Below are 27,780 nucleotides of genomic sequence, written 5' to 3'. Positions count from 1 at the left end.
CCCGGCCTTTCCCCGGGTCCCTCCGGGACCGGTGACTCCCCCTCCTCCCTGCCCGCGCAGCCCGGCCCGACTCCTCCGCAGCGCCCGCGCCCGGCCGGACCCTCCACGCGCGCCGCACACTCGGAAGCGCGGCGGGCGGACCCTAAAAACCTGCGCGCCCCTGCCGCGGGGTGACGGGCGGGCTCCGCGCCCAATGAGCGGCGGGAGCGGCAGAGCAGCGACCAATGGCGCGGCGGCGCGGGCGGGGCGGGGGCGGGGCGCGGCGGGCGCGCGCCGGAGCCCCGGAGACGCGCGGCCCGCGTGCGAGGAGCGCGGCTCGTGCCGTGCCGGACCGGCCCCGCCATGAAGATCGAGGAGGTGAAGAGCACCTCCAAAACGCAGCGCATCGCCGCACACAGCCATGTCAAGGGGCTGGGGCTGGACGAGAGCGGCGCCGCCAAGCCCGCGGGGGCCGGGCTGGTCGGGCAGGAGAACGCGCGGGAGGTGAGCGTGGGGCCGGGCCGGGCCGGGCCGAGGGGATCTGGCGGGTCCCGGCCGTGAGGGGAAGCCCTGCCCGGGCTCCCGCGAGTCGCTGCTGCCGTGTGAGGTGCGATGGGGGCCGTCGGGGCTGTTCATGGGCCGCTCCCGCTTCCGTGTGAATCCCCGAGCGTCAGGAGTAGAAACTGGTATGTCAAAGGCAGCGAAACCGGCCGAAAGTCAGGAGGTTGGGTGCAAGCGGGGATTGGAGCTGCCGTTCCAGCGCGGGCCCGGCCCCCGGCTGATGCTGTATCGTAGAATCGTCATAAAATCACAGAAGAGTTTGGGTTGGAAGGGGAGCTTGGAAATCATCCCGTTCCACCCTCTGCCGTGTGCAAGGACACCTTCACTAGACCAGGTTGCTCCGAGCCCCATCCAGCCTGGCTTAGGAAGAGGATCTGTAGCGGATCGGCGGCTCAGGCAGCCGAGCACTGATCTGCTCTACTTTCAAACCTCCCTGTGTGCGTGGGACGGCGGGAGGGGCAGCGGGTTGAGTGTTGTGGTCCGTGATTTTCAACGTTTGTGTCACGATTGTAGGAAGTAGGTTTTCCTGGTCCCGAATCCCTTTCCGTGTGTATGAAGTCGGGATCTTCCTTATTTGTAGTGGGATTGCAAAACCCACTAAACAGTTCTAGTAATGTTGGAACAAAAGATATTAAAGCTTATGAATAGATGTTATAACTTGTGTTAACAGTGTGAATATTTATTTAACTTATAGGCATGTGGGGTCATAGTGGAACTGATCAAAAGCAAGAAAATGGCTGGCAGAGCTGTGCTGTTGGCAGGACCTCCTGGAACTGGCAAGGTATTATTTTTCTATGTTGGTATGAAATAAAGCATTCCCAAATCTATTTTATTTTCATTTGTTATCAAAACCATTTTAGGGTAGTGGTTACGTAAATTTTTCATCTCTTGGATTTTTTTCATCAATGTATTGACATGATTTCCTGCTTTATATTTTGATTTTTGCCACGTCATCAACACTGGCAGTACCTAATGGTGCGTTCAGCATCATTAATGTGGAACCACTTCTTGTAGGTTACCAAACACATGGATAATGTGGGCTCTGAAAAAGTCTTAGAAGTTAATTTTATATTAAAACCTGAGTAGTTTTTGCATCTTTATTTTGTTCCCCTTGCTATTTAAGGCTTTTTACATTTGTAGCAGATGTCAATTTGGAGTGCACGTGTTGTGTTTTTAAGGGTTTTGTAAGTCTTTGGCCAGAGTCATGTGTTTTGGGGGAGGGTTGTTATATGTGAGAAATGCATGTCAGACAGAATAGTCTTAACATTAAATTGATAGTTGATATATGAAAGGTGATATGATGAGAAAAGTTAACTGCAGAAAGAACCCTTTGTTAATTCTCATTGAAATTAATGTATGAGTTTTGGTTTCGTTTGTTTGTTTTCTTTTAAAGACTGCTTTGGCTTTAGCCATTGCTCAGGAACTGGGAAGCAAAGTACCCTTTTGTCCTATGGTTGGAAGTGAGGTCTATTCCACAGAGATCAAGAAAACAGAAGTTCTCATGGAAAACTTCCGGCGTGCAATTGGTAAGTTTCAGGAAAACAGAAGAATTGAGTACTTGCATGATACATGTTTGCTTTTTCCCAGTCATCTAAAAAGCAACAGATCTTCAGTGGTCATGGTGTTCTCAGATGATTGTATGCTTATTTTCTTCGTTGCTGATCTTAATTTAGTGAATCTCTTCCACACTCAGTGGAGTCAGGTTTTCTGTTTATAAACCATAATTTAATTATTGTATTGTGGTTTATTCTGCTTCCCCAAATTCTCCTCTCATACTCCACATTCACCTCCTGGTGACTCTGAATAAATCTGAAAGAAAAATAATTTTTAGTTTCTTACATTAGCAGAAATACTTGTAGAGAGAAAAATGTTCTCTCCTTTTTTACTGTAGTGATTTCACTCTCCTAAACAAGGAGTCTTAATCAGGGGCTCCCAAATGACAGCATTAATCTGACTTACTGTTCCAGCAAGCACAAAGAAAGTTCCATGCCAACAAACACTCTAACTCAGTGTCTTCCTCAGTTCTCAAGTGCTTTTACAGGTTTGATGTAAATTGGTCTAATTTGCGGCACACCCTCAGTGACAATCTAAAATCTCATAGATCAGTGCTGACAGCTGATAAATGCAGATAGAAGTGGCCCTTTTCTGTCTGAGGATTGGTTAAAGACAGCCCAGCTGATTTTAGTCCTGAACATATTAACAGTTAATTTTCCTACCTCTGTACCATATGTCGTCTTGGACTTCGTCTGGCTATTTGGCAGCAGGAAGGCGAAAAAGACTCTCAGCTCTCCAGTGAAACGAAAGTATTCCATTGACTTTGAGAAGAAAGCAACTCTCAGTAGTCTCTGGTCTTTAAGTTACCATGAATCTGGCAGGGCCTGGGGGAGGGAAGCCAGAGACTCAGTAGTCTGCAAAATTTCCTTGATGTGATGAAGTTCCCTGTCAGAGGTTTGGAAACCTGAACCAGCAGATGAAACTTGTGCTGTCCATGTTGTCATTTCTAGAGATAGCAGTATTTTAACTCTCTGAGGTTTAACAGCCAGCTACATTGTTAGTTCCCTGCATTCCCTGAATGTCAATAGAGAGACACTTCTAAACAAATATTAGTGTTAATGAAAGATGGAATTTCTTTAATTCCTTTCTGTTGAATTCCATGTCACATTTTCATAACACAACCTTTATTGAATATTTTTGTCAGTGTAAAAAAAATTCTTAAATATTTGAAAGGATTAGTAACCACCATTTCTCATAATGTAACACCTTCCAGTTGGGTTTTAATCTCAGGTAGGTTTTAGCTTCCCTGCTTGGTAAAGAAATAATTTACAAGGGTTTGCTTTTTAAAAAAATTGGTTTTGTACACACAGTGCAGCATCACTTGTGATTGGGTGCAAGAGTAGCTCCACCCCATCAGTACATAAAGTACTAATTTAAGGGTTTTTTTGAGTTTTGTTTGTATGTTTCCTTAGCAGGTTCTGTATACATCATCTACTGCTCATACAATGCATTCTGCTTTCAGGGAGTTTAGCCATCTCAATTTTTAAAAAATACCAGAGATGTTAACATCAATTTTTTTACTCAAACCTTTGTTTTGGTTTGTTTTTTTTTTTTTTTTTCCTGGAAACTACAGAGTCTGACTGGTTTGGACTAATCTGTGCAGAAGGAAGCAGAAGTGACTCTGAGTTTACAGAATTTTTATTGCTGAGGGTCATTTAATAAAAGATTTGACCTAGTCTCATGGTCAAGTAGTGTTTGGGATATAGTTGAGGGTTTATAACATGTAAGAAATATAAAAGTACAGAGTGGGAAACGAGAACATGGAGTTGTTGTATGGGTTAAATGAAAGTTAACTTGAGAGTGAGATTAATCCGGTCTAGAGCTCATTAGCAGCGGGTGAGGATGATGACAGCAGCTAATGTTAGAGCTTAGGTGCAGGAAAAAATAACTGCTGGAATAGCCACTTAAATAGCATAACTGCTCCTTGTGTCTCCAAATTGTAACTGCCAGTGAATCAAACAAGCACTGTTTAACTCCATGCAGTGCTGTTAAACCGAAACATGAAGTAGCCCACAGTTGCTGCCTTGGGGTCGTGTCTGATTTGGGAGCAGGAGATGTCTCTGGTTAAGAAGTCTTTTGAGAATGAAGTTCTTAGTTTATACATGCAGATTGATTTGAAGGCAAAGGCTATTCAGCAAGTTCAAAACATCAATTACCTTTGTTCAGCATCTGTAAATATTTTCTGCAGACACATCTCTGTGAGCACATTAGTCTGGATTAAAGGCAGGCAAATCCCTGAGTTGTCCTCGCTGACTCGGCTTTGGCTTGTGTCGTGGAACAGACTCCGAGCACGTGGACTGGATTCTTTTCAGATGAAATGAAACTGGAAGATGTGCTATAGCAACATACAAACATACCCCAAACACAAACAGACTTTCAGTTTTTCAGAGCAGAATAGAGCTTGTGCTGAAAGTTTAAAAGCAAAACAAAAAGGACAAGAAAACCTGTGAATGTCCAGTTTTGTGGCACCACCAGTTACATTATACAGATTCCCATATTGCTTCACATTCCTAACATATGAACCTGTGTGATGCAGCCTTGTCTAGATCTGTCTTAGAACTCAGAGGTTCATCAATTTTTTGTCTGATGTTTCAGCACACCTCAAAAATAATATTAAAAAGTACTGACATTAACTTCATATACAACTTTTTATGTAATCCTAAGTAAGAGAACCAAACAGTTCTTACCAAGAAATTGTCACGTTATCCACAGTTAACTTATTTCTTGTATTTCAAATACTGGTCTGAATTTGGGCCCAGTAGAGGGAGACAGACTCGTATATGTCAGTTCTCTATAGCCCCTATCAGCAGCTCAAGATTACTGGTGAAGTGTCTGATCTATTTCAAAGCAAAATGAAAAGTTACAGAACAAGGAAAGTTTTATAAAGTCCTAATAGCCTCAGACTGGGCAGGATTACTTCCTTATATCTTGTTACAGCCCATTCATTATTTTTGGTATGGCATGTGTGTCTCATAAAATACTTTACAGAGTCTCTTCAGATGTGGGTTCTTTGAACTTCTATGTAGTTAGAACATGTACATAATTGTAATGGTGGTGGTGATGATAGTGGTTTTTCTTTGGAACAGTCTTAACTGTAAAACTCTTCAGATCTATATTATTCGTCAATTTAAAATAACAGCTAATTACAATAGTTGTGATTAGAAGATACCCAGATACAATGGTGATTGGCTGTCTGAAAAATAACAAAGTAAGGACGTCACTGTCAGCTATTTTGAAATAGTTTTAAATTTTCATTATAGCAGTTTCTGCTAAATGTTATCTACCTCACCTTTTGCTGTTAACGTGAAAAATACTTTAAATAATAAATTAACTATTTCATAATTGTATGGTGTTCTAACACAGTACCTGTCAACTATTTTTTGTTATTTTTAACTCAGTTGCTAAAATAAACTTTTTTATGAAGTTACCTTTTTCTTCTGTCTTTTTGTTAACTTTGCAGGATTTTATCTGATGGTCCAAAATTGTGTAAAACTTACAGTTTATATTACTGTCACTATTTTTCAGAAATTGATTTGTGTCTGGCTTTAGCATAGGGGAACAAATCAAGCAAATCCCAACTTGAGGGTAGGGAAAAGAGAGAGGGTCCTGACATTTGCTTCAAGAGCTAATAATTAACAGAAGAAAACAATTCTTAAGAATTGAATAAACCTCTTTGCAGGTTTCATTCTGATGACACAGGATGAATATTCTCAATAATGAAGAGGAGAAAAATAATTTATCTTTCTACCTTTAGAAATAAAATATTACCATGAAATGTAGTGCAGCCTAACAGTGTGTTACATTTTGCTGATGGTAAAGCAGCAGACTCCTGAGGGTATGTGGCCGTTGATTTGTGTACTAAACTATTTTAAACAATTTCTTGCAGGGTTGAGGATTAAAGAGACCAAGGAGGTTTATGAAGGAGAAGTCACAGAACTAACTCCATGTGAGACTGAAAATCCTATGGGAGGGTATGGCAAAACTATCAGCCATGTAATTATAGGACTCAAAACTGCAAAGGGAACCAAACAGTTGAAGGTATGTGTGGTAGAGTCTCAAATATTAAGTTTATTTCAGGTTTGCATCTTCTATTTTTATTTCCATTTCAAGCTCTTGATCCCCACCTCTGTAGAGGGGGGAGGCCAGGAGAGTCTTTTCTTTTGCTAGACAACTTTATCCTGACTGTACATGTTTATCTACTTTGTGTAGGATATTTTGATATTAGTCTTGTGTCCTACTAATTGAAATTTTGGATAAACCCATTGCTTGGTTAGCATTCTGTTATTTTTCTATTCAGCAACACACACTGTATGTCTTCAACAATTTAAAGCTGAGTTTAAGCAGGAAGAGATCCTTATGCAGTTTTGTAGATCTCTAGTACCACAAAAGTGGGCTGAGTTGGGAATCTGAATTTTGTTTTGTCTCAGTCTGTGATACCCTCACTCGGACCCTGGCTATAAATTCATGTTTGTGATAAGCCTTAGAGAAAGCTCTTGTTTTGTTTTTTTTTTCCTAATTTCTCAACCAAATTTTTGAGGATGGTTTTGGGAAATCTTGCCTGTTTCAGAATAAATTGTTCTTTCTGTCACATCCCTTTTTTCTACATGGGGAGATGTGCTTTAGTGAATGTTCGATAGAGAACTGAAAATTGAGCTGGTGTGCTGCCAGCTCAGGCCCACTTTCCCTTTGTTTTCTTTTCAAGTCTCCATTCAATTTCCCTGTCAGACTGGGAGAAAACTGAAACCTGTCTCTGTTGTTAAGTGTCATCTTGCATTTGTTCACTTTGAAAGCAAAATGAAGAGCAAAAGTGAATAAACATGTACCTAGAGAAACAAAAGCATCTAATACATTCCATACCCACTCTCCCTCACACAGCTCCACAGAGGGGACTCAAGAAATCAAGTAATGTAATTCAATGCTATAGCCAGATTTTTTATAAAAGTTTTGCTAGAAAACCAGAGAAGCGCTGCTTCCTAAGTATAAATATATTGTCACATTACATAAAGGTATATTTTGTAATAGTAACTGGTAACGTTATGTTTCTGGCACTGTCACTTCCTTCAGATAGCAGAGTTTTTTGGTAAGACAGAAAGTTCTGTGCATCCTTCAGTTTTATTCTCTATCCCCATTCCAGGAGTTACAGCTTTATAAAATCCTAGAGGTATTGTCGGGGTGAGTTGCAGTTTAATTTTGTCTGATGGGAGTGAGCTTCAAACTAAATTTCTTTACCTTAATTACCATAACAGTATGGAACTGTTCTAATCAACTGTGCTGTTTTCTTGTCTCCAGCTGGACCCAAGCATCTTTGAGAGCTTGCAGAAGGAGAGAGTGGAAACTGGTGATGTTATTTATATTGAAGCAAACAGTGGAGCCGTCAAGGTAAGAGAAAAGTTCTGGACTTTTATGCAGGTGTATGTTTCTTGCAGAGCTTTCTCTGCCTTTGTCAGAAGGGTCTCTGATTTATTAACCTTAACTGACATGAAGTGGTTACATGGAAATTTTAAGAAGAGCCCAGTGCTTCCCTTATCTGGGGAGAAAAGTCTTTTTTGCACTGAAAGAATGTGGTGATCTGGTTCACAATTAAGGTCATCTGGCAAGGAAGCTATCACTGATGCTGTCTGGATGAGTTTTCTTTTCTGTAAGATCAAGACATCTTTAGGGGAAGAGGGGAAAAAACCAAGCAACTTTAGTCATTTTCAGGCTGACATGTGCAGTGTATTTAATCTTTCTTTTATCGCTCTGGTATTTTCTCCACAAGATATATACATGTAGAAGGGAATACTGCATTAGTTAGCATTCTTTTCATATCTGATTTAGAAAGTAGTGTACAGTGATACTTGCTGTTTAATGGATGAGCATAATATTTTGTATCATATAATAAATCACCCACCTACAAAAGAGTCTTGAACAGTTCTCCCAATCTCTAGTTAATCTGCTGGATTTGTCCTTTAGCAAGAATTGCATACGGTTAAAAGAAGGAGAGAGAGGAGTAGAATATTCTTGCCACTGAAAATATCAGGTGTTTTTCAACAGAGTTTTTGAGCTTTGATCAGTAGATAGGATATGCCTGTTGCTAAGCAGGGAGTGGGACGTCTGAATTGTCAGATGAAGCTTGTCAGAACTGGAATTGTGAACTAAGCCCTTTATCAAGTTTGTGTCACTCAAGGTTTGGGCACTGAAATTAATTCTATACCTGGGTTTCTCTTCTTTGCTTTTCCTCAGAGGCAAGGCAGGTGTGATATCTATGCTACGGAATTTGACCTTGAAGCCGAAGAGTACGTTCCCTTGCCAAAAGGTGATGTGCACAAGAAAAAGGAAATTATTCAGGATGTCACCCTGCATGACTTGGATGTGGCCAATGCTCGACCTCAGGTATCTGACTTCACAGGTGGAAGTCCTTACAGAAAAAGTATTTGATAAGTAGTGGTTATGAGAATAATGGAGATGTAGAAAGCTGAGCTATCCTAACTCAACCACAAAGATTCCACTAAAGGAAAGGGAGGAGCTGCTACACCTTTAAAGCCAGTCTACCTCTCCTTTCCTAAGGGAGGTGATGCTGCAGCTGGCTACCTGTTCTAGAGAGAGTTGCTACATTACAGTGTGTACACGTGGTCATGAAATATTTGCAGGAATACCTTTCCTAGCACTACAGAAACATTCTAAGAGCCATAACAGAGCTTCCACACAGGTATTTGACATCTGTTACCTTCACAGTTAAGTGTATAATCCAGACCTAGGTCTCCTTCCCTCTACCACTGTACCCCATCCCTTGCAGAAAACCTAAACTTTGACAGATTGTCAAAGACTGCTGTTATATCAAGGTAAATGTAAGAAACAACTTCTTCAACCAATTCCTGAGTTATAATATTTTCAAGTTATGTGCTCACTGCATGACCTCATAGCTGATCTGTAACTTTTGTTTCCTAGGGAGGGCAGGACATCCTTTCTATGATGGGACAGTTGATGAAGCCTAAGAAAACTGAAATTACTGGTATGAATCCTGCATGATAACTTTAAATCAATATAACCTGTGTGTTTGCCAGTTAGAAAAGGATTAAAAATTGGGATACCCCTGCAGCATCTCCAAATGAATGCCTACATAATACTTATTCATAAACATTCAGATTTCAAAAAACAGTGATAGAGCTGCTAGAATTGCAGTGGCTGGAAACAGTACAACAAGTTATTGGTTCATGCATGTAGTGATAAAATATACACCATGCTCTGCTTCCATCTCCTGGGGACAGAGGTCAGAATGCCATTGCCATCCCCCTTGTCATAACATTCCTGCCACAGAGTGCAGGTTCACACTCAACAAAGAGCCAGACTGAACAGCAGTAATACACAAAATCTAAAAAATGTTTTGAGGAATTTCAGTGGAGTAGAGAAATGGCACCTCTGTGCCAGCTGTCTAGAGACCTGATGCTCCATGTGCACTGCTGCCCTTCCTACTTACAGATCACTGGGAAACAGTATCTACAGAGATGTATCCTCCTTTTCCCTTGAAAGAAATGATATTTCACTAAGCGACTGTATAAATTTAGATCAAAATCTGTTTCAGTACCTAATTGAAGGGTATTCTTTTGAAGTATTTTGTCTGTCCCAGAGATTGTTTTGCTTATTCTAATATCAGATTTATCAGTGTAAGATCTTGCTTAGTTTTGAGATCCATATGTTCATAGAAACTTATATAGCCATTTTGGTTTTCTTTTTTGGTGAAATGCAACTTCTTTGCTGAAATACAGTAGCAAGATTTCATTCTTTCGGTGATACTCTTTTCAGCCATGCTTGGAAACTTTAGTGAGTTCTATGTTTTAAGCTGAGGACTCCTCCACCCCCCGCTAAACTCCCAAATCCACAACAGTTTTTCACAAGCCTTGTGAGAAGACAGACCACTCCAGTTAAGTGTGAGAAGTTCAGTTTAGAAGTATTTTACTGCACAGATGTCTCCCCAGTACAGCGCTAAATGCCACAGAGATTTTCTTTGTGGCAGTGAAGTACCAATATATGAAGAAATTCAAGAATTTTCCTTGCTTTAAGCCTTACCTACTGACCTGTAGTTCACTAACAAAACAACTTAAGAGCTTCTTTTTTTCCTCAGACAAACTTCGAGGAGAGATAAATAAGGTGGTGAACAAATACATTGATCAAGGTATTGCAGAGCTGGTCCCAGGTGTGCTCTTTGTGGATGAGGTTCACATGCTGGATATTGAATGTTTCACGTACCTGCACCGAGCATTGGAATCTTCTATTTCCCCCATTGTCATCTTTGCTTCAAACAGAGGAAACTGCATCATCAGGTATGATGTCTAAACTTGAATTTTCCAGTTTGCATTGGTCCATAAACCTTGGAATTAGCTGTGTCAGTCAAATTACAATCTTTGAAGGCTTTTGTCTGTGACACTGTCACCTGTGATAATCCCCTGCTCAAAAACTGCTAGTGAGCTTCATAATGGGACAACCATTTAATACTAGGCTGAGTTAAAACAGAATAAAATTCCTTCTTTTATTTTCACTAACACATTTCCTTCTCTGACGGCTTCTGAATTGTCTTGCATCTTGGGTGATCTGTGACAGACTTGTACCATTCTCATTGTATACCTCAATGAATCTGTTGCCTGCACATTAGGGACATCAAAAGCACCAGAGCTACAAGCCTCTACTATCATAGTTTCCTGCTGCTTCTGGGTTATTTTGCTGTTTGCTATCCTAATTGCATCAGACTTCAGCTTCTTGTTCTTGCTATTAAAGCATGTTGCAGATCAGCCTGTCCCTTTTCCTGCTACATTGGTCTGAATTTTTGTGTTTCTTCAGTCTCACCAACTACCTTGTTTTTCGTCTCCACTTCACTCTGTGCCTCCACTTTGATATTTTGCACCCACACAATGCATTCTTTGCATGTTCAGTGAAAGTGTTCTCCCCTTTCATAATCTTCTGTAAGTTGTATTGCTAATTTGTGGTCTAGGTCTAATTATGTCTAAACAAGCTGTCATTAGCAATGATTGCTACTCTTTAAATTAATCTAATTCAGCTGTGTAACCAGCTTTTCCTTTCCCTCATAGTGGCTCATCTGGTATTAATCTTTCTCTGTTTGCATTGCTTAGAAGTGAAGGTGATAAGCCCTTCAAAAATCTTTAAGGTGGACATTGCAGCATTCTCTTTGCAAAGGCATAAAAAAGCTGTCTTGTAAAAGTAGAGGAAGTAGAGGTCTGTCAGCATGGATTCACTGCAGAACTTCTTATGAAGAAACTGATTTAAGAAAGGAAATTTTTCCGTATAATAGTGGGATCTAATATAGGAGGACCAGAGCCTAAAGGAGGACCAATGCCTAAATACTAGCACTGAGCTTTAGAATCGTAGTTCTTTAGCAGCACTTTACTGTTTTTACTGCAATCTCTCTAATTCTCATTAAATCTGAGTATCTTTCACTCTTGACTTCACAGCAAATTGTGGTGGTCTTAGAAAACCAAGAGTACGTGTGTCTGCAGGCTTTGCTGTTGGGTGTTGTACGACAAACAACTAAAGTGGTGGGGATTTAGATCCTGTCCTATCCTTCATGCACAGACCTCCACTTCTCAATTTGCTCAACTGCAAGCATGGGATGTAAACCACTGAAATATTCACTGGAGAGACTGGGGAAAGGATGGAGCAGAGTAATGGCTTGCTCAGCAAGAGGGGATGTTCTCAAATAGATGATGGTGTATATACTGATACTGCTAAACAACCGAGAATGTTCTGTTGCTTGCTGGAAGACACCTTGGAACATTAGATATTGTGATACAGGAAAGCATGAAGGAAAGCACCTCTAACTACATTTGAGTGGCATGTTTAAGAGCTCCAGAAATAGTATTTGTTTGGGCTATCCGGCATGAACTTCAGACTGGAATGTTTCCTGTCCCTGTCCAGGGAGTGTGTTGTCTCTCAAAGACACACAGCAGTTGTAAACTAGCAGATGTGTAGTCACTTTTTACTGATCCTAGTCAAATCAATTTATGGAACTCAGAATAGTATCTGATCTCTTTCTGTTTGGTTTCTCCTTTAGGGGCACAGAGGATATCGTGTCTCCTCATGGAATACCATTGGACCTGCTGGATAGAGTGATGATTATCCGAACCATGCTGTATACACCCCAAGAAATGAAGCAGGTACGTGTAGCATTTTGAAGAACTTGTAGCAAACCCCCAGAGTTCTGCTCAGTTTCTTCCTATTTAGTTACTATAGAGTTGTTTGTGGTCACGAGAGTTTGTGTCAGAAAGCTTTCCACTTCCAAATGCCTACTGCTTTAGAAACCATTACAGTGAGGTCATTAAAACTACGCAACTTCTCTGTTGATTCCCACCCACTGAGGAGTTGCTAAGCATTTCTAGAGCTGAGACACCTCACTTGAATGAAATAGCATGAATTGTTAGCTGAAGTGACTCTTGCACAAATGTGCTTTCCATACTTGGCAAGTTCCAGCAGGTAGTGCTTTTTCAGTTGGTATGAAATGAAGTGTCACATCTCGGGACCTTTGGTCTCAGTCCTCAGGATTTTCCCTCACAAGAGAGATGAGAGGGACTGAGACGTTCAACTTCATAAACTGCATTCTTGCCTCTATTCCCTGTGCTGTAGCTTTAACCTACTGGGACTGTCTCCTGAAACTGGGAGGATTTTCATGCCCTTAGTCAAGTTTGGAAATGTAAGCACAGCAAGTGTTGCAGAGATATGAGTCCAAATGCCTGGAACTTTTCCTGTGGGGCCATCACGATGTATTGTGTATCGATTATAATGCTTGGTGCCATTATGATGCATTGTGTCAAAGATCCCCCCTCATTAGCGTCTCAATGCTGTGAAGTGACACAATGCAGAAGACATTACGGTTTACCATGTCAATTCTTTGTATTATTTAAGAGATAGTGTCAATGGAGGAGAGCCTTGTCACAAGATAATAGTCTCCTGCTGCTGGATAAGTGCCAAGGTGAAGCCGAGGCATTTATCGAACATAAAAGTACGGGCAAAGCTTCATTTCACTTGGTTTGAGGAGCTTTTCACAGATGCTGTTGTGAGCTGTTCTCGGGATGATTTTTTTATACCTGGAAGGACACTTTAAGGCATTATAGTGTAGATTGCAGTAGAAGCAGCCCAGTGATTTAATAATACAATTAAGTTTGGGCTGTATACAAAGCAAATTTTAAAGTGTGACTTTTACTCAGTCTGGGATATTAAGGGCTGTCTGAACCTCCCTGTACTGTAAGTGAATTCTGTGTAGTTAGTGCTGTATTATTGTGCAGAAAATAAACTGCTGAAGAACTTGTTTCTGAACTGCTGATTTTTAAAGAGCTGAGTAAGTGCTGTGATTTCCACCCTCCCCAGGGGTGAAGAAAAGGAAGTGTTTACAGTAGCATTTCCTAAAGCTAAAAATAGAGTCCAGACATTATGTCCCATAAATCATGTTCCCATAGTCGGATAATCTCATCTTCCCTTAAATTAAGGCTTTTGAATGATGATTTCTCATGGGAGAAAAGGAGGAGCTATTACACTTAACTTTGGTTTCTAACTAAACACAGTTGTGTGGGTGTTTAAAAATAAGATGTCCATTAATTTAATTCTCTATTTTTGCTCCAGTTTTTCTGTCATGTTAGGAAGAAGTTTCTGCCGCTGATATTTCTGTGTAAGACTCTTTGCCTTGGCCTTTCTCAGTTGATTTCTTTATCTGCACTGAATCTGTTCATGGATCTACTGAAAGTTTGTTCATAACCAGTTCAAAATATTTCTTTTTGTGTTGATAAAGTAGAAATCCCATTGTATAGCACTGCTCTGAGAGCAAGACCCACAGTTACCTTAGTGCAACCAGAATAGGGAAAAAAATCCACTATTATGCATATTCTTGTCAAGTATTGTTGTAATCAAACATTTTGCAACTGTGTCTGCTGTTAGATACTAGAGGTTAAAACTGAGACATTTTGTTCCTAATGTATTTTACCTGATAAAAAGTTCTTTTCCTATTCCATAGTAAATGCATATATAAGCAAGCTCCTGGGTTAATGGCTTGGGCCCCAGTCTTTCTGTCAGGTTCTACTGGGTTGCTAGATAAAAAGTTATTTTGAAAAGGTTGTTAAAGATGTGGCATTCAAGATGTTTCTAGCAGAGGAACAACAAAGTAGCAATGTTTGAATGAAGTGAAGTGATGTTTAGGTGATCTAAAAGTAAAAAATCTTCAGTCTGAAATTGCAATTTGCAGCAGCATTGGCAATATTCAATATTAATATCTTAACACAAACTTCCTTCCATTTCCAGCCCTTCTCTTACTCTGTTCCCTACCCTGGCTCCACAAGCGCATTTTTATGGCTTTAATTTAAGCGAGTGCTTCTTGATATCTTGTTTACAAAGCTGCCAAAGTGAAAAATACCTGTATTATATGAGGCTTGCAGTTCCAGAGTTATCTCAGCACTACAACACAACATCATTATCCAGTCTGCCCCTTATCACTCAGCTGGTAATACAGACTACCGAGAGACTTGTGCCACTTTTGTTACAGCTTTATATGCTCAGGCTTATTGGTGATATCTTCCTCTCCAACTTTGTAAAGATCTTCAAACTGGTACAAGCCTGAGACTGTTCTTGAAAGATTAGATTCTTCTTAGTGATTTTTTTGCTTCTTGCAGGAATAGGTGAATCACAGAAAGTAACTTTTTGATTTATTTTACTATCTTCTTGTCAGTTGAATAAAAAGTGTGTTGTGAGCTGCTAAGGAGAGAGCGTAGCTTTCTGTAGGGCTCTTTGGAGGGCTTTGCTCTATAGCAGCAGTGATACACTGCAGAATTCAGTAACTGGGGTGGCTGCCCACAAGACTCCAGCTGCTATTTATTTCCCACATACGTTTTCCATTTTTTTGTGTAAGTTCTCATATTCTGCTCTTTTTTAGTAGATAGACTTTACTAATCGTGCAGAGTTTCCATGAAGGGTTAGCAGTCCAGATGTGTAGCTTTACCTGCCTTCTATGATAATAGTTTTTTCAACATTATATTTGCCTGTTCAGAGACTTAAAATTCTGTAGATTCTGGTTTAGTGGTAACTTCACATGAACTTGTTTTATAGCCTGTCTGATCTCTAAGATGACGGTTTCCAGATACTAAGCTAAATAGTTTAGCATGTAATTGTTACCTCAGTTATTCTTCTCAACAGATCACAAAACTTCGTGCTCAGACAGAAGGAATTAATATCAGTGAAGAGGCTCTAAACCACTTAGGGGATATTGGTACCAAGACAACCTTAAGGTAAGTTGGGCACACTTTTCTCCTAACCATGACTGGATCTAAAAACACTCGTGTGAGACAAACCTCTCTCTACAAGGATGTGGTCTGTTAAGAACAGTGCTAACATAAAAAAGGGTGGTAATCCTTGCCTTTCCCCCTTTAAGGAATGTGTGTGTTGGAGGGCGGGCTTGCTGACTTTTTGTACTGCTGGTAGAGCTGTGCATTTCCTAACAAATGTCCCATCCCTCCATCACTTCACTGGGATGCACTGAGTTGTAATTACTCATCTGCCTCTGTTTGATCACAGGTACGCTGTGCAGTTGCTGACCCCAGCTAACCTCCTTGCCAAGATTAATGGGAAAGACAGCATCGAGAAAGAGCATATTGAAGAAATAAATGAACTTTTCTATGATGCTAAATCCTCAGCAAAAATCTTGGCTGATCAACAGGAGAAGTACATGAAATGAAAAGCTTATCATGTTAGATGCTTTGAAGTGGCTTTAACCCTTAGCCAGGGCTGGCTTAGTTATTGAATGAGAAATGTTAATGGTTTGTCTCTTTTGGGACTGAAAAAATATTTAAATGTTGGACTGCTGTGTCAGGACAGAATTAACTATCGAGTGTTCCTATTTCGTTATCAACCATCAGATGCTCCATGATGTGTGTGTAACATCTTAGTCTCCCTTTTATGAGCATATATGAAATGAATAGCTCTTGACTCATCAGTTTTGTCCTTAGATTTTGTTACAGAAGAGCTCTAACTGAAGTTGATACTTAAGAACAGTCTATTTTCCTTATGAATGTTGTTTTAAAATAGTTTCCTTTTACAGATGAGAACCTTTTTTTTTTTTTTGAATCAAAGTTTGTCTGAAGTGCTTTGTAATAAAAACATCAAGAATATTGGAAGTGTGCAAGTGGTCTTGACCTGCCTAAAGAAACAGTCAAAATAAGTTGGAATTAACAAAGCTAAATATGAGTAAAATGGATCTGCAATATCTGCAGCAGAGGGGAAAATAGTAATGGGACCTTTTAAAAGTGTTTACTTTTTTGTAGGTTTGGGGTTTTATTTTCTGAAGATTTCCTTGGAGAATGGAGAAATACGTAATAGCAATTAGCGTAGCCCTATTTAAAGCCTTTTCCCCAGAGTAACTTACACTGTCTATGTGTTTTCTTACAGCAGATTAAATAAAAATTGCTTTCCATCACGATTAGCTGTTTTTTCCATTATCACCACTTTCTTGATCACCCAGGATCAGGAAAAATTTTCGAGGTGAAAATGAAATCCTGCTCTGCACAGACTCTGTATGAATTTGCCTTAGTCTCATGTTCACAAACTGTGCTTCTTGTTTTGTAAAGCACGGATACCTGATTGCTTCACAGCACTCTGAGGATAAATGATTTAAAGATTTAGATCTTTCTAACACCAAAATACAAATCTCTGTAACTGCATAAATGGATGAATTGGGAAAAACATAGAAGCTTTATAAAGTGACTAACCTCACATTCCTTATTAGAACCTTTAGGGATTTAAAACACTCTATGTACACTTAATTAAATAAGCACAGTTTTTGTGTGGGAAGGGAATAAATAATAAATTGTCACAAGAGCCCAGTTTTACATACCCTTTTTAGAATCTGCAAAATAAAGGGGGTAAATTTTCAATTAATACTTTTAGCTTATCAAAAATTTTAATGTGTGTCCTAAATGAGACACTTTCTCACAAGTACCAAGCATAGAGCTACTGAGCTTTCCATGAATCCTTCACAGCAAGTCATCAGTTCCTCACACGAGGAGGATCTCAGCAGTATTAACATTAGGAAGACATGGCAATTGCCTTCTTTTTGCTGTTGTTTTTTAAAGGTAAAAACCACCTCTGTTATTCACTTTGCTTTCCTAAGAGGTTTTCTTCTAAGACTTTGAGGTAGTTAGGGAAGCTGAAATGATCACAAAGCCATAGCATGCCTGTTTGTATAAAAAACACAGCTGAATTGCTAGGTATCAAATGTAACAAAGCTTCATTGTTAAATCAGAGGATTCTAACTTCTAAAACATTCGTAGGCTCAGTCATCATCCTTTTGGGGAAGGAGTCCAGCTGCTAAAAACCTCTGTCCTCACTCCTTTATGCTCTAGAGACTTGTCTATTCCTTGTGCTGAAGTGCTGTTAGTGAAAATTGCTAATGATTTTTCAGCTCCAAAAACTGTGGACTGGACAGCAGAGACTGCGGGGGGGGGGGGGGGGGGGGGGGGGGGGGGGGGAAGCTGGAAGGAAGCTGAATGGTTTGGATTTAATAATGTTTTGATCACATTCTACCATCTCAGTCATGTAAAACCCGTCCCATTCTTCAAAGCAGAATTCAGTACTCTGTCAGCCAACCCTAATTAGCTTTTGTACTTTAAATAATCTATCTACTCCTTTCTCTACATCTGCAACTAAACAATAGTGACAGAGAGATTTAATGAATGATTTTTAGTTTATCTGTGACTATTTTTGGCCAAGGAGCATTCCTGCTTCCAAACCTAAAAATCCTCTCTCTTACTGACTCCAAATGAATGAAGATTGTAATTATACCATCAGACTAATTTTCTCTTTTTTGCTGCAGCTGGATGGCACGTTCTGTTTAGTGATATGGCAGGATAGAAAGAGACACAGTGAATTAAGCTGCTGCTGCATGCTCAAAATTAAACCTTTTTTTTTTTTTCTGTTGCAGTTTGCCAGTCCTTGGCAATGATGAATGTAGTTGTTTAAGAATATAAGTACCATTTTTCTTTGAGTTTTCTGAAATATCTAACTGATCAATTTAGAAAGAAGTTTGAATAAGCCCTAAATAATTCTGAATGCTAGAGCAGTTGAAAGGCCTAATCAATGTTTGGTGGCATTGACTTTTTACTGGTAAATTCATCTCTGTTCACTTATCAGCAAAAAACTTACCAGGGCAGCAAAGGGCGGTGCCTCCTGGAATACTGAAATCTTAAAACCACTGTTCCTACTTGCCTACCATCAGCAGGAAAGGGCAGAAACTCATTTCTCCTTTACCAAACCTATTGTTTCTTTGGTTACAAAGTTTTCGTTATAAAAATTCAAGCTCTGTAAAACTGGGAAGAAATATCTGTTCTCACAAGTGGTAAAACAAGTGATTCTCTGTAAAACTCGAGCTGGGTAGCCTACCAGACCTCAGATACAAGCAAAGACCTGGGAAGAAGTGAACTGTGTGCCACACACTGAAAATAAGCAGTTCCATCTGACCCTGGTTTCATAGCGGACTCCATGACTGATGGTCCCTGTCACTTGAGACTGACTGCAGGTACAGAAGTGTACTTCAGGAAGAAAACAAGATCTCAAAATACAGCAGGGGGGAAAGCAGCAGCAATCAATCTAAATCGGCCTTTTTCCCAAACCTTGAGCAATTTTAAAAAACAGCATCATTACATCATCACGTAAGACCATCCTTACACCTGCCGAGTCAACTGCAGCAGCTGCTCTGCGGCAGAGCTGGTCCCAAACAATCCCCGAAAGGAGCAAGGACCCTTCCAATGGGCAACAGCAGAACTGGGTGCAGGGTGTGCTCAGGAGGGGGTGTTGTTATCTGCTGGTGTGGTCCTTCCAGAAGGGTCTTACTTTTCCATTCTGCATGTTAATGTTTGTCCAGCAAACAAGCCCTGCCTGGGCTCTGCAGAGCCCTTGCCCCACAGTGCCACCTCTCTGATGGCCATTAAGTGTCTAAGGAAGACATAGAGCTGTGATAGAAAGGGAAAATCCTTCCACGCTAAATGGTGAGCCAATGTTTATCTAACCTATTAAGTGACGTCCAGCAGACTTATTGGTGTCAAAGCTTTGCCCATGAAAAAAAGTCTTTCATATTACTGATAAAAATAGTTCTGTTGAAAGAATCACTGCACCACATACAACAGCTGCTGCTGAAAGATCTGTAGAAAAATAGAAATACTCTTGACACAAAGCTGCCCCTTGAAGGAGGAAGGCACATGGCAGCAAGGCACATTCCCACCGAATAAGTTTGGTTATTAATATTAAACATGAAAGAACAAACTATTATTTTAATTCTTTTCCTCCTATTTTCCACAAAGGTTGCACTTAATGCATTAATCTTTTCAGCGAAGTTTTTACGACCGATTGCCTACACACTATGAGAAGTTTCTCCATCCATTACCCGCAGGGAAACAGGCCCTGCTGTGTAGGAAAATATTTGTTACATCTTATCAGGGTGACACATAATCTAACAACAATTACAGCAAGCCCATATTTTGTACTATTTCGGTTTCAACGTGAAAAATAGTTCTAATATTAAACCTGGGGTGGGTGGGGGTTATAGTAACCAGTTGAATATTATAAGCTGTGATTTCCTTTCTGCGTGGAGTGGTGCCACACTCAGATCCTGCTCCGAGGCAGTGAATACACATAAATCCAGTGTACGTGCCTCCTATGCAGATGCCATGGTGAGGTACTACCTGAAAGTTGATTCCCACTCTTTATACTCTGCAAGGTCAGAAATTGCCATGTCTTTCATGTGGCCAGAAGCATTTAAAACACTATAAACCTTTATGAGAAAAATAGGAGATACTCTGAAAACTGACCCAGCTATGAGACCACTGCTACGGTCAAGAAAACTCAAAGACTCTACACATCCCAAAAACTTTCCACCTTAAAAATTGATCCAGATGCCCTCAATTGAAAAAACTTTGATTCCCTGCTTTCAGTGGCTTCTAGCATTTGAAATTGGGGTACCCACAAAGAGCAGCACCAGGGTGAGTGCAGCTGCTCACAGGGTAAGGGCTTTGCTGCGGATCAGCAAACATGAGACACACATGCAACTTTGCTTCAGGCTGCAGGATGGCCAGAGGATGTGCTGGTGTTACACCAATGACCTGTTTTACACGCTGCATCCTCAGTACTGACCAGGGCCAGCAAAACACACATTTGGGAAGCTCTTCCTCTGCACTGATGCCTGCTCACATATTTGGGGTATGATGTATATCAGTATTCCTCAGGATGGGAAACACTCCAAACAGGCAAAGATGATGATGCTTTTTATTTCTATAGGTAGAAGATACCCTGGTGATCAAGAGCCATTACACCAGCTGGAGTTCAAAATAAACTCCACTACTTTCATCCAGCCTCAGAATGCCCAGAAGCAAACAGGAGCTTTTCCTGTCTAACATTTTGATATCCTTAAAATGAACAAACTCAGGTACCCTGCTTTGTACCAGCTCTGGGAACTGGTTATAAACACGCTTTGGGCTCTCAGCTCACTGTCTGTATCTCCTTTCCTGATTAATAGCTTTGGAGCCTGTGCATCAATGTACATATTTTAATTGTGCACATCCCAGCGACTCATTGACATCAGCAAAGCGACAGCACAGATATCCTGGGAGTTACAGCAACAAAATTTATTTACTGGCAACATTCTGATAAAGTAACAAGACAGGGAAAGAGCAGACCTTTTTTTTTTTTTTTTCCTCTGATCACTAAAAATTAAGAACTAGTTTATTTTTATTACAGAATATTTTCAATAACCTTCACTTGGGTTTTTGGGGGTTTTTTTGGGTGCCTATTAAAAGTTTCAAAAGAGTAGAGGACATAACACTGCTCACTTGACCTTGTAACTGCAACCATTTCTGGGCTCCCAGCCCTGATTTCCAAATCTGGCACCAGCCTCCCAGCTCTGCCACTGCTCATCTCCACTGACTGACAGCCCCACAACTCTGAGGGAGCTTGTGACAGTTTTCTTGTGTAAAACTAACCAAACAAGGAGAAAGAGGAGAGATTTAAGCACGTTTCAGATCGGAAACCAGGCATAGGAAGGAGTGCAAGGATGATGAGGAAGCAAAGAGCACGCTCACATCTGCCTCTCAGCATCTACAGCAGATGCTTGCTTTCTTTCCCTAAGAGAGCTCACATTCCTGAGTCTGCAGTGAAAAGTGGGAAAACTGCACAACCTGAGGTTTTACTGCCTGCTTACCACGGCCCCTGATCCATGACCCCATGCAGATTCTGTCTCCTGTGGGAAGGTGGAATCTACAGGAGTCGTTGAAGGCATTTTGTGAATCCGCAGGGGTTGTGATAAAGACATGTTGGTGCCTCAACTTCCATACTAAGCTCAAGCAGCACAGGAGACAGTGAGGCTGGCTGTGGGCTCCTGTGCTTTGGGATAACGTCCTTGGTGCAGGGCCCAGTTGTTTGGTGCAATACTTCAGAGTCCAAGTTAGCAAGATATTAACCAAGTGTCAGGAAAGCATTTTGAAAACTACTTTGTTTTACAATTCACCAGATTTACATTGTGAATGGAGCCCTGGCTCCACTTAGGGCATTACAAACCTGCCCCAGTCTCAGTGAGGCTGTTGGGGATCAGAACAGAGAAGATGGACTTCACATAATGTCATTTTGTCCAGTTTTAGCTGAGGCCATTGTGCCTGGCTCAGCCTCCCACACACTTGCACAAGCAATACAATATTAAATATCAGTTTTCTCAGCAGGAAGGTTGCATTGTATGTGCTGCATGTCAGCATCATCATATATCTTAGGACTGCAGGTTTGGGGTTCGTTCGTAAAGGGGATGGGGCAGTTTCCCCAGCAGCATGTAGGACATTTGTGCAGGATTTTCTAACAGGAGCATGGTTTAGTCCCAAAAGATTGGTATTCAGGCCAATTCTAGGGAGTAATATCAGCATGATGACTGCACCAAAAAGACTTTGTTCCCCAGGTTCCCACTGATTTGGATGCAGTCACCTGACAGAGGTTTGTTGCCAGTGCTGCATCTCCCAGCTCATAAGCCCCTGTAGATGCAGTAACTCTGGAGATACAGCAGATTATTCATGATAAACTCTGAAATTATGAATCCAAGCCTGTGTCTCATGTAAAACACGCCCTTCCACCAGAAAAGTAATGGCAGAAATTAATTCAGGAGTCATATCCTGATTTCCCAAGACCCAATTCTAAGTCTATTCCTGATTTACACTTCAATCTTCAATGAGTCATTCCCTGAGCTAAGAGTTTCCCAGCATCCATTATTTTGGACATGTTTTAGAGATTACAGACACATTGGGGTAAAAATGTGCAGTACCTCTGCAAGTACAAGCTCCAGCTGTACAGGTGCTCTCAGGCTACAGTTGATACCTTAGTGGAAATTGAGGAATCTAGGTGTTGGGTTCACTTTTTCCCAGAACATCCCAGCATCTAGAAGGAGCCAAAGGCTCAGTGAAACTCAGGGTTTGGTTGATCAGTTTTCAAAATCATCTCAGGCATTGGAGTTAGAGATCCCTGCTCTTACAGCTCCAGGCAATGGACTGCAGAAAATGTTACCAGGTAAAAGCATTATTTCCTCATTTTAACACCAGCAAAATGTATCTGAATCATCTTTGCAGAGGATATGTGAAGGGTTCATCCCTTGAAGCTTCCTCTGAAGCTCCTGCACGGACAGACCAAACCAGCTGTCCAGGACACATTTCCCTCCTGTATGTTCTTGGTAAGGAGACCTGCACAGAAACCAGAGCTTCACTTCCCTGCATGAGCTGTGCTCATCCATTCTGGGTTCAACTGTTCTGTGTGGATGAGGGAAGCATTCCTCAAAGACTGCTTTCTCCACCCCTTATTACCAACATTTATCCCAGACATATGGTTCACACACCCATCAACCACTGTCTGCAGAAGTTATCTGCTTCCATGGAGAAAGCAGGAAGTAATCACCATTCAATTTTTGGAAACCATATAGAGCAAGCTACTTTTTTTAGAGATGCTGCCTAACCCTCCCTGCTTTCCTCCTGATCCTCTGGGATTTGAGACTGTGGTCTGCAGAGACCAGCACCCTCGATTTTACAGACAAACCTCTTTGATCCAGATCTCAATATAATCCCTCCTTTTATTAGGATGAAAACAAAAACAGATGCAGATTAGCAAATCAATTGTAGGTACAAGAGAACAAATATGCAGAATGAGGGAAATGACTGCCAAATGCTAATGCTAAAGAATTCAAGCCCAAGGGCTTCATCCCAGGGAGAGACTGACAACTGCAGAGCAGAGCTGGATACCTTGGAAAGCTGCTAAAAACCACAGGAGATAACCATGTTTGAGGACGCTGTCGCTTATCCCTTAAATTAAAATAGACACGTTTCTTAAATACAACAAACATGAGCCCCCTCAGTGCCTCATGCAATGCAGGCGCCTGCTGCTCTTCCCATTCCCCAGTACAGGGCTGCCAGTGTGTCTTCTACATCTGGGGTGGAATATAGTTCCCCAAACTTTCCCACTGCCCCAGAAACATAGGATTTCTTGGAGGGGTTGAGGGGTGTGCAGTGCTGGGCACTTGCAGGTGGAGTCCTTGGGCCCCTCCCTTGGTGGCGCCGGGCGCAGCGATGCAGGACCCTGTGCTGATGTAGATGTGGGCAGCACAGCCCTGCAGCTTGGGCCTTAATCAGGGCTTTAGGGTTTTTGTACAAGGGTTTGGGCTTTGGGGGTTTTGCACAAGGGGCTATAAGAGCACCTGGGCCAGGGGCAGCCATGCTGCAGCTTGGAGAAAACAGCATCGTGCTCTGGAAGGTAAAACTCCTCCTATGAGGAAATAAGGCAGTTTCTGCACAGTGTTGCTAAGGATGGGACTGGGGATCAAGGTCTGGCTAAATCCAAAGGACGGATCAGAGCAGGACACAAATAGAGCCTTGTTATAAGAGAGATCCCTGTCCAACAAGAAATCCATTGTATATGAATGATGGAGTCATGCTGGATTATACCAAGGACTCCTAGCACATGGAGCTACTCCCCAGTCCCTCCCATCATGACCAGCTCTGTTGTGCAGGAGGATGGTGGCTTTCAAAGTTGTTCCTCTCCCAGAGCGGGCAAAGGCTCCCTCTCTCCCTGCCAAGGGGGCCTCAAAGCACTGCAGGCCAGGAAACACGACAGCAGCTTCAAACCCACCGCTGGCTCCCTGCTGGAGGCACGGGCGCCTCAAGCAGCCGGCATCACCTCCAACTTCACTTTTTGATTAATGTTCTTCCAAACTTTCCCTGGCTCCCCACGCTCCCACTTTCTGTCACCCTTCTCATTACAGATGTATCTTTGCATCGAGGAAAGCGGGAGGAAAAATTGTTCTTTCAGGGTGACAGCTGAGCGAGGGCTATATTATTAAAGGTACCAATCATAGGTGCCGAGCTATCATCGCACGATGAATGCACTTGTCAGGAGCCCGCGGCGGCCGGGGGAGAGAGGGAGGGAGAGAGGTGGTGGGACGGCGGCACTCGCTTCCTCACTCCTCTCCTCCCGCCCCCCGCTCTCCCTCTCCTTTAATGTTGGCCACCTCTGCTCGCCTGAACTTGGACCTTCAGCGGCGACAATTTCTCTGGCCTCGACAGCACGATTAATTTCTCCTGCCCTCGGCGGGGCCTCCGAGTGCGGTGGAAGTCCAGCTGGCCTGCTGCTGATAAGATGTACCTTTTGATTTGTTTTGTCTTTGATTGCCTTTTCTGTCACCTACAATGGCTGGCCGCCTGGAGACCTCCACATCGCCTGACTGACGGATCTATTTATCTATAGGCTGCTCCCTGGCTTCTCCTCCCCCTCGCTCCCCTCCTCCCCCAAACCACCACCTTGTACCACTGAAGTCCCAGTCTAATAGAAGCCGTGAAGGCTCATCCACCATAAAATACATCTGCCATCCTCCTTCTCTCCAAGATAAAAGCCTGTCAGTGTTACTTTCCAATTCCAGGCAGCTTGATTAATGGTGAAAAGCCACTGCAAGATCGACTTCTGGTTTTTACAAGCGCTGTCAGCCAGCCCAGGGTTATGCGAAACACACTCATAGAAAACAAAACAAAATGAGAAAAGGTTGGGTGGGGAGGGAGGAGAGGGATGGGAAGGAGGGGGTGAGGGTAACCAAATCATATTAGGCTCAAGACTAAATAAAATAGGAACCTGGAGCCATCAAATACCTGTCACTCGGGTGCAGAAATACACTCTGCAGCTCATTGTACCAAGGCAAATTATGGCAATAATAAATCATTGTTGAAGGAAGATTGTTGATAAATTTTTTTTTGGATGGTGGCATTCAATAGGGGTGCTGGGACACCTGCCACTGGGCTCGGAGCGAGAGCCGGAGCAGGTTATTAGCCTGTCACTCAGCCCTCTCCTCACACCCCACAGGGATCACAAGCAGTGGGGCTGGAATAAAAAGTCTGGAAAGAGAGATATTAAAAAAAAAATTAATTAAATATCTGAAGTACTCCTATAGGAAAAATAAAACAAGGGAGGGGAGGGTTCAAAAGAACTACAGCACTCTTTGCAAGGCTCATTTTTGATAAAGAATATTTTACAATGGCCCAACCCAGTAGTCCTTCAACCACTCCATTTGCCATTGAGCAGCAGCCCTCTCTGGGATGAGATGTGACTCTGATGGAGCAGAATAGTGCAAGACACTCTGGAAAAGTCTGGAAAAATATGCAGCCCAAAAAAGAAAGTATGGAATACTTCTGAACCTCCAAGGCTGGGCTTGAAGGGTCATAGGCTCCGTCCTATGACAAGTGGAGGTGTGAGTGCTGTGATGTTGGATACCAGCTGGCCCACAGTACATCAGGACCCTCACTGCTATACAGAACTATTGTCCATGTCTAACAGGAACAAAGACTGCCCTCAGATAAATCACTCACCTGGATGAGCTCAGCAGGATGATGCTTCTTGAACAAATTAAGGAATCGGGTCTCCACCAGGGACACAGCATTGGGAGAATAAGGAGAGGGCAGAAAGAACTGAAGGAAAGGGGCTGATAAGCAAGGAGCAGACATTGCAAGGGAGGATGGCAAACCAGAGGGTACAAGGAAAAAGAGAATGGAAAATAAAGTTCCCCAGAACAGGAGAAGAAAGTGTGAGGAAGAAGAAGGAAAATCTGGAGAATGAGGGGAGGAAAGTAAGGCAGAAATACATTAACAAAGGCAAGAGAAAGGACAGCCAGAGGGGAGGTATAAACCCCATGTATAGAGGATGAAATCTCAGAGAAAGCGAGAGAAGCACAAGAGAGGTTGGGTGTTTGAAAGAAGGTTGTGCATTACGAGAGAAGAGAAAGAGACAGAGGAAGAGCAGAAAGATGAAATGGAGAAGAAAAAGACAGGACCCCCGTGAGGACACAACAGGCTACCTGGCAACCCTCTTCCCCAGGAGATGATGCCAGGAAGAGAAAAGGGAGAATTAAAACAAAACAAAACAAAACAAAAGTATTGAGTAGAAAAATAAATCCACCAAAACCCCAGGCACAGGTTTTACCTCAAGGTATGAATTAAACCATGTATTCAGTTTGTATTAGAGAGAACTCCACAGTCACATGCTTTCCAAATCTGTGTGCATGGGGGACCTCAAATCCTGCACCTCCTTCTATCATAATGTTTGCTCAAAAAGCTTGGTTCCCCTCAATTATTTCATCAGCCAAAAGCCATCACAACTGATAATTCACTCCCACCGAAGCTGGGACAACTTCCCTCCAACAACTCATCTGCATGTCTGCAGCATCAGACCTGCATCATCCAGCCAATGGACTGCCAGGTCCCGGGAATTCGGGGCTCTGGCTGTGGGAGGGCAGGCTCCTTTCCCCAGCCGGGGCACAGAAACCCAGGAACAATGTCCCCATTGTCAGAGCACTCCTTGATCTTCCCAGTGCGCACATGGACAATGAGAGAGCCCCGGAAAGAGCCGCCAGCCCGGGCAGATGTGAGGGACGGGAGACGAGAGGTGACAGAGGGGACCAGCGGAGAGGGCACAGAGGAGACAGGGAAGGAGCCAGAAGGTCGGTGAGCGCCTGCGGGCTGGGCCACCACCGCATGTGTTCCTCACAAGGAGGAAGCCATCACAGGCTCCCTTTGGAGAAAGAGCACAAGACAATTTTTGCTTCTGGCTGAAGGCAATGCCTTCTACACGTCAGCTCTTGCCACCAGCCCGTCTGTTAAGGGTACTCATCCAAAGCCTGCAGAGATCACAGGGAGACACGAGCTCCTGTTCCCATTCCTGTCCTGCTTGTACCCAGGGAAAGGGGCTGCACCCAGGCAGCAGATCTCCCCAGTGCCCCAGCCAGGAGCTCTGCCTCGGCATTGCCCCCAACTCCAGCAGCTCCTGTTGCCTGTGCTTTACTGGCACCACTCACACCCTGGTTTCTAAAGATTCCTAGACCCAGCACAGCTGGAACTTCTGCACCACCATGATCTGGGATGAGTCCCTGAATCCAGCCAGATGACAGGATTGGGAAGGGGAGACATCAGAAACGGGGAAGGCTCAACTTAAAAAAAAAAAATCAGGAAAACATGGTAATATCCTTTCCTTCATGTTAATTTTTAAAGTGATAATGTTACTTCTGTATTCTATTACTTAGAAAAAAAGTTTTCTATAAAATGAGTAAGTATTTCAACTTTGAGTTAAAAGGGTCGGTAACTATAGTTCCCATTTATCGCTGGCCAACTTTACTGTCAG

At 42.3% G+C, this 27,780-nt stretch overlaps 1 protein-coding gene across 1 annotated transcript; it reads left to right on the top strand.

Moving 5' to 3' along the window:
* Positions 1-254: 254 nt before the first annotated feature.
* On the top strand, positions 255-16,231 carry RUVBL1 (RuvB like AAA ATPase 1). Its single transcript, XM_027884803.1, has 11 exons — positions 255-483; positions 1,235-1,321; positions 1,934-2,066; positions 5,981-6,132; positions 7,384-7,473; positions 8,317-8,466; positions 9,022-9,085; positions 10,196-10,394; positions 12,137-12,239; positions 15,259-15,350; positions 15,637-16,231. The coding sequence occupies exons 1-11, from the start codon at positions 343-345 to the stop codon at positions 15,794-15,796; spliced, it is 1,371 nt and encodes a 456-aa protein (XP_027740604.1). The 5' UTR covers positions 255-342; the 3' UTR covers positions 15,797-16,231.
* Positions 16,232-27,780: the final 11,549 nt, after the last annotated feature.

This window comes from Empidonax traillii, unplaced genomic scaffold, assembly GCF_003031625.1.
Source record: "Empidonax traillii isolate 1590-97213 ecotype Southwest subspecies unplaced genomic scaffold, ASM303162v1 scaffold155:size2260171, whole genome shotgun sequence".
Lineage (NCBI taxonomy): Eukaryota > Metazoa > Chordata > Aves > Passeriformes > Tyrannidae > Empidonax > Empidonax traillii.
Note: the sequence above shows the minus strand (reverse complement) of the source record. Positions and strands in the feature narration are given on the sequence as shown.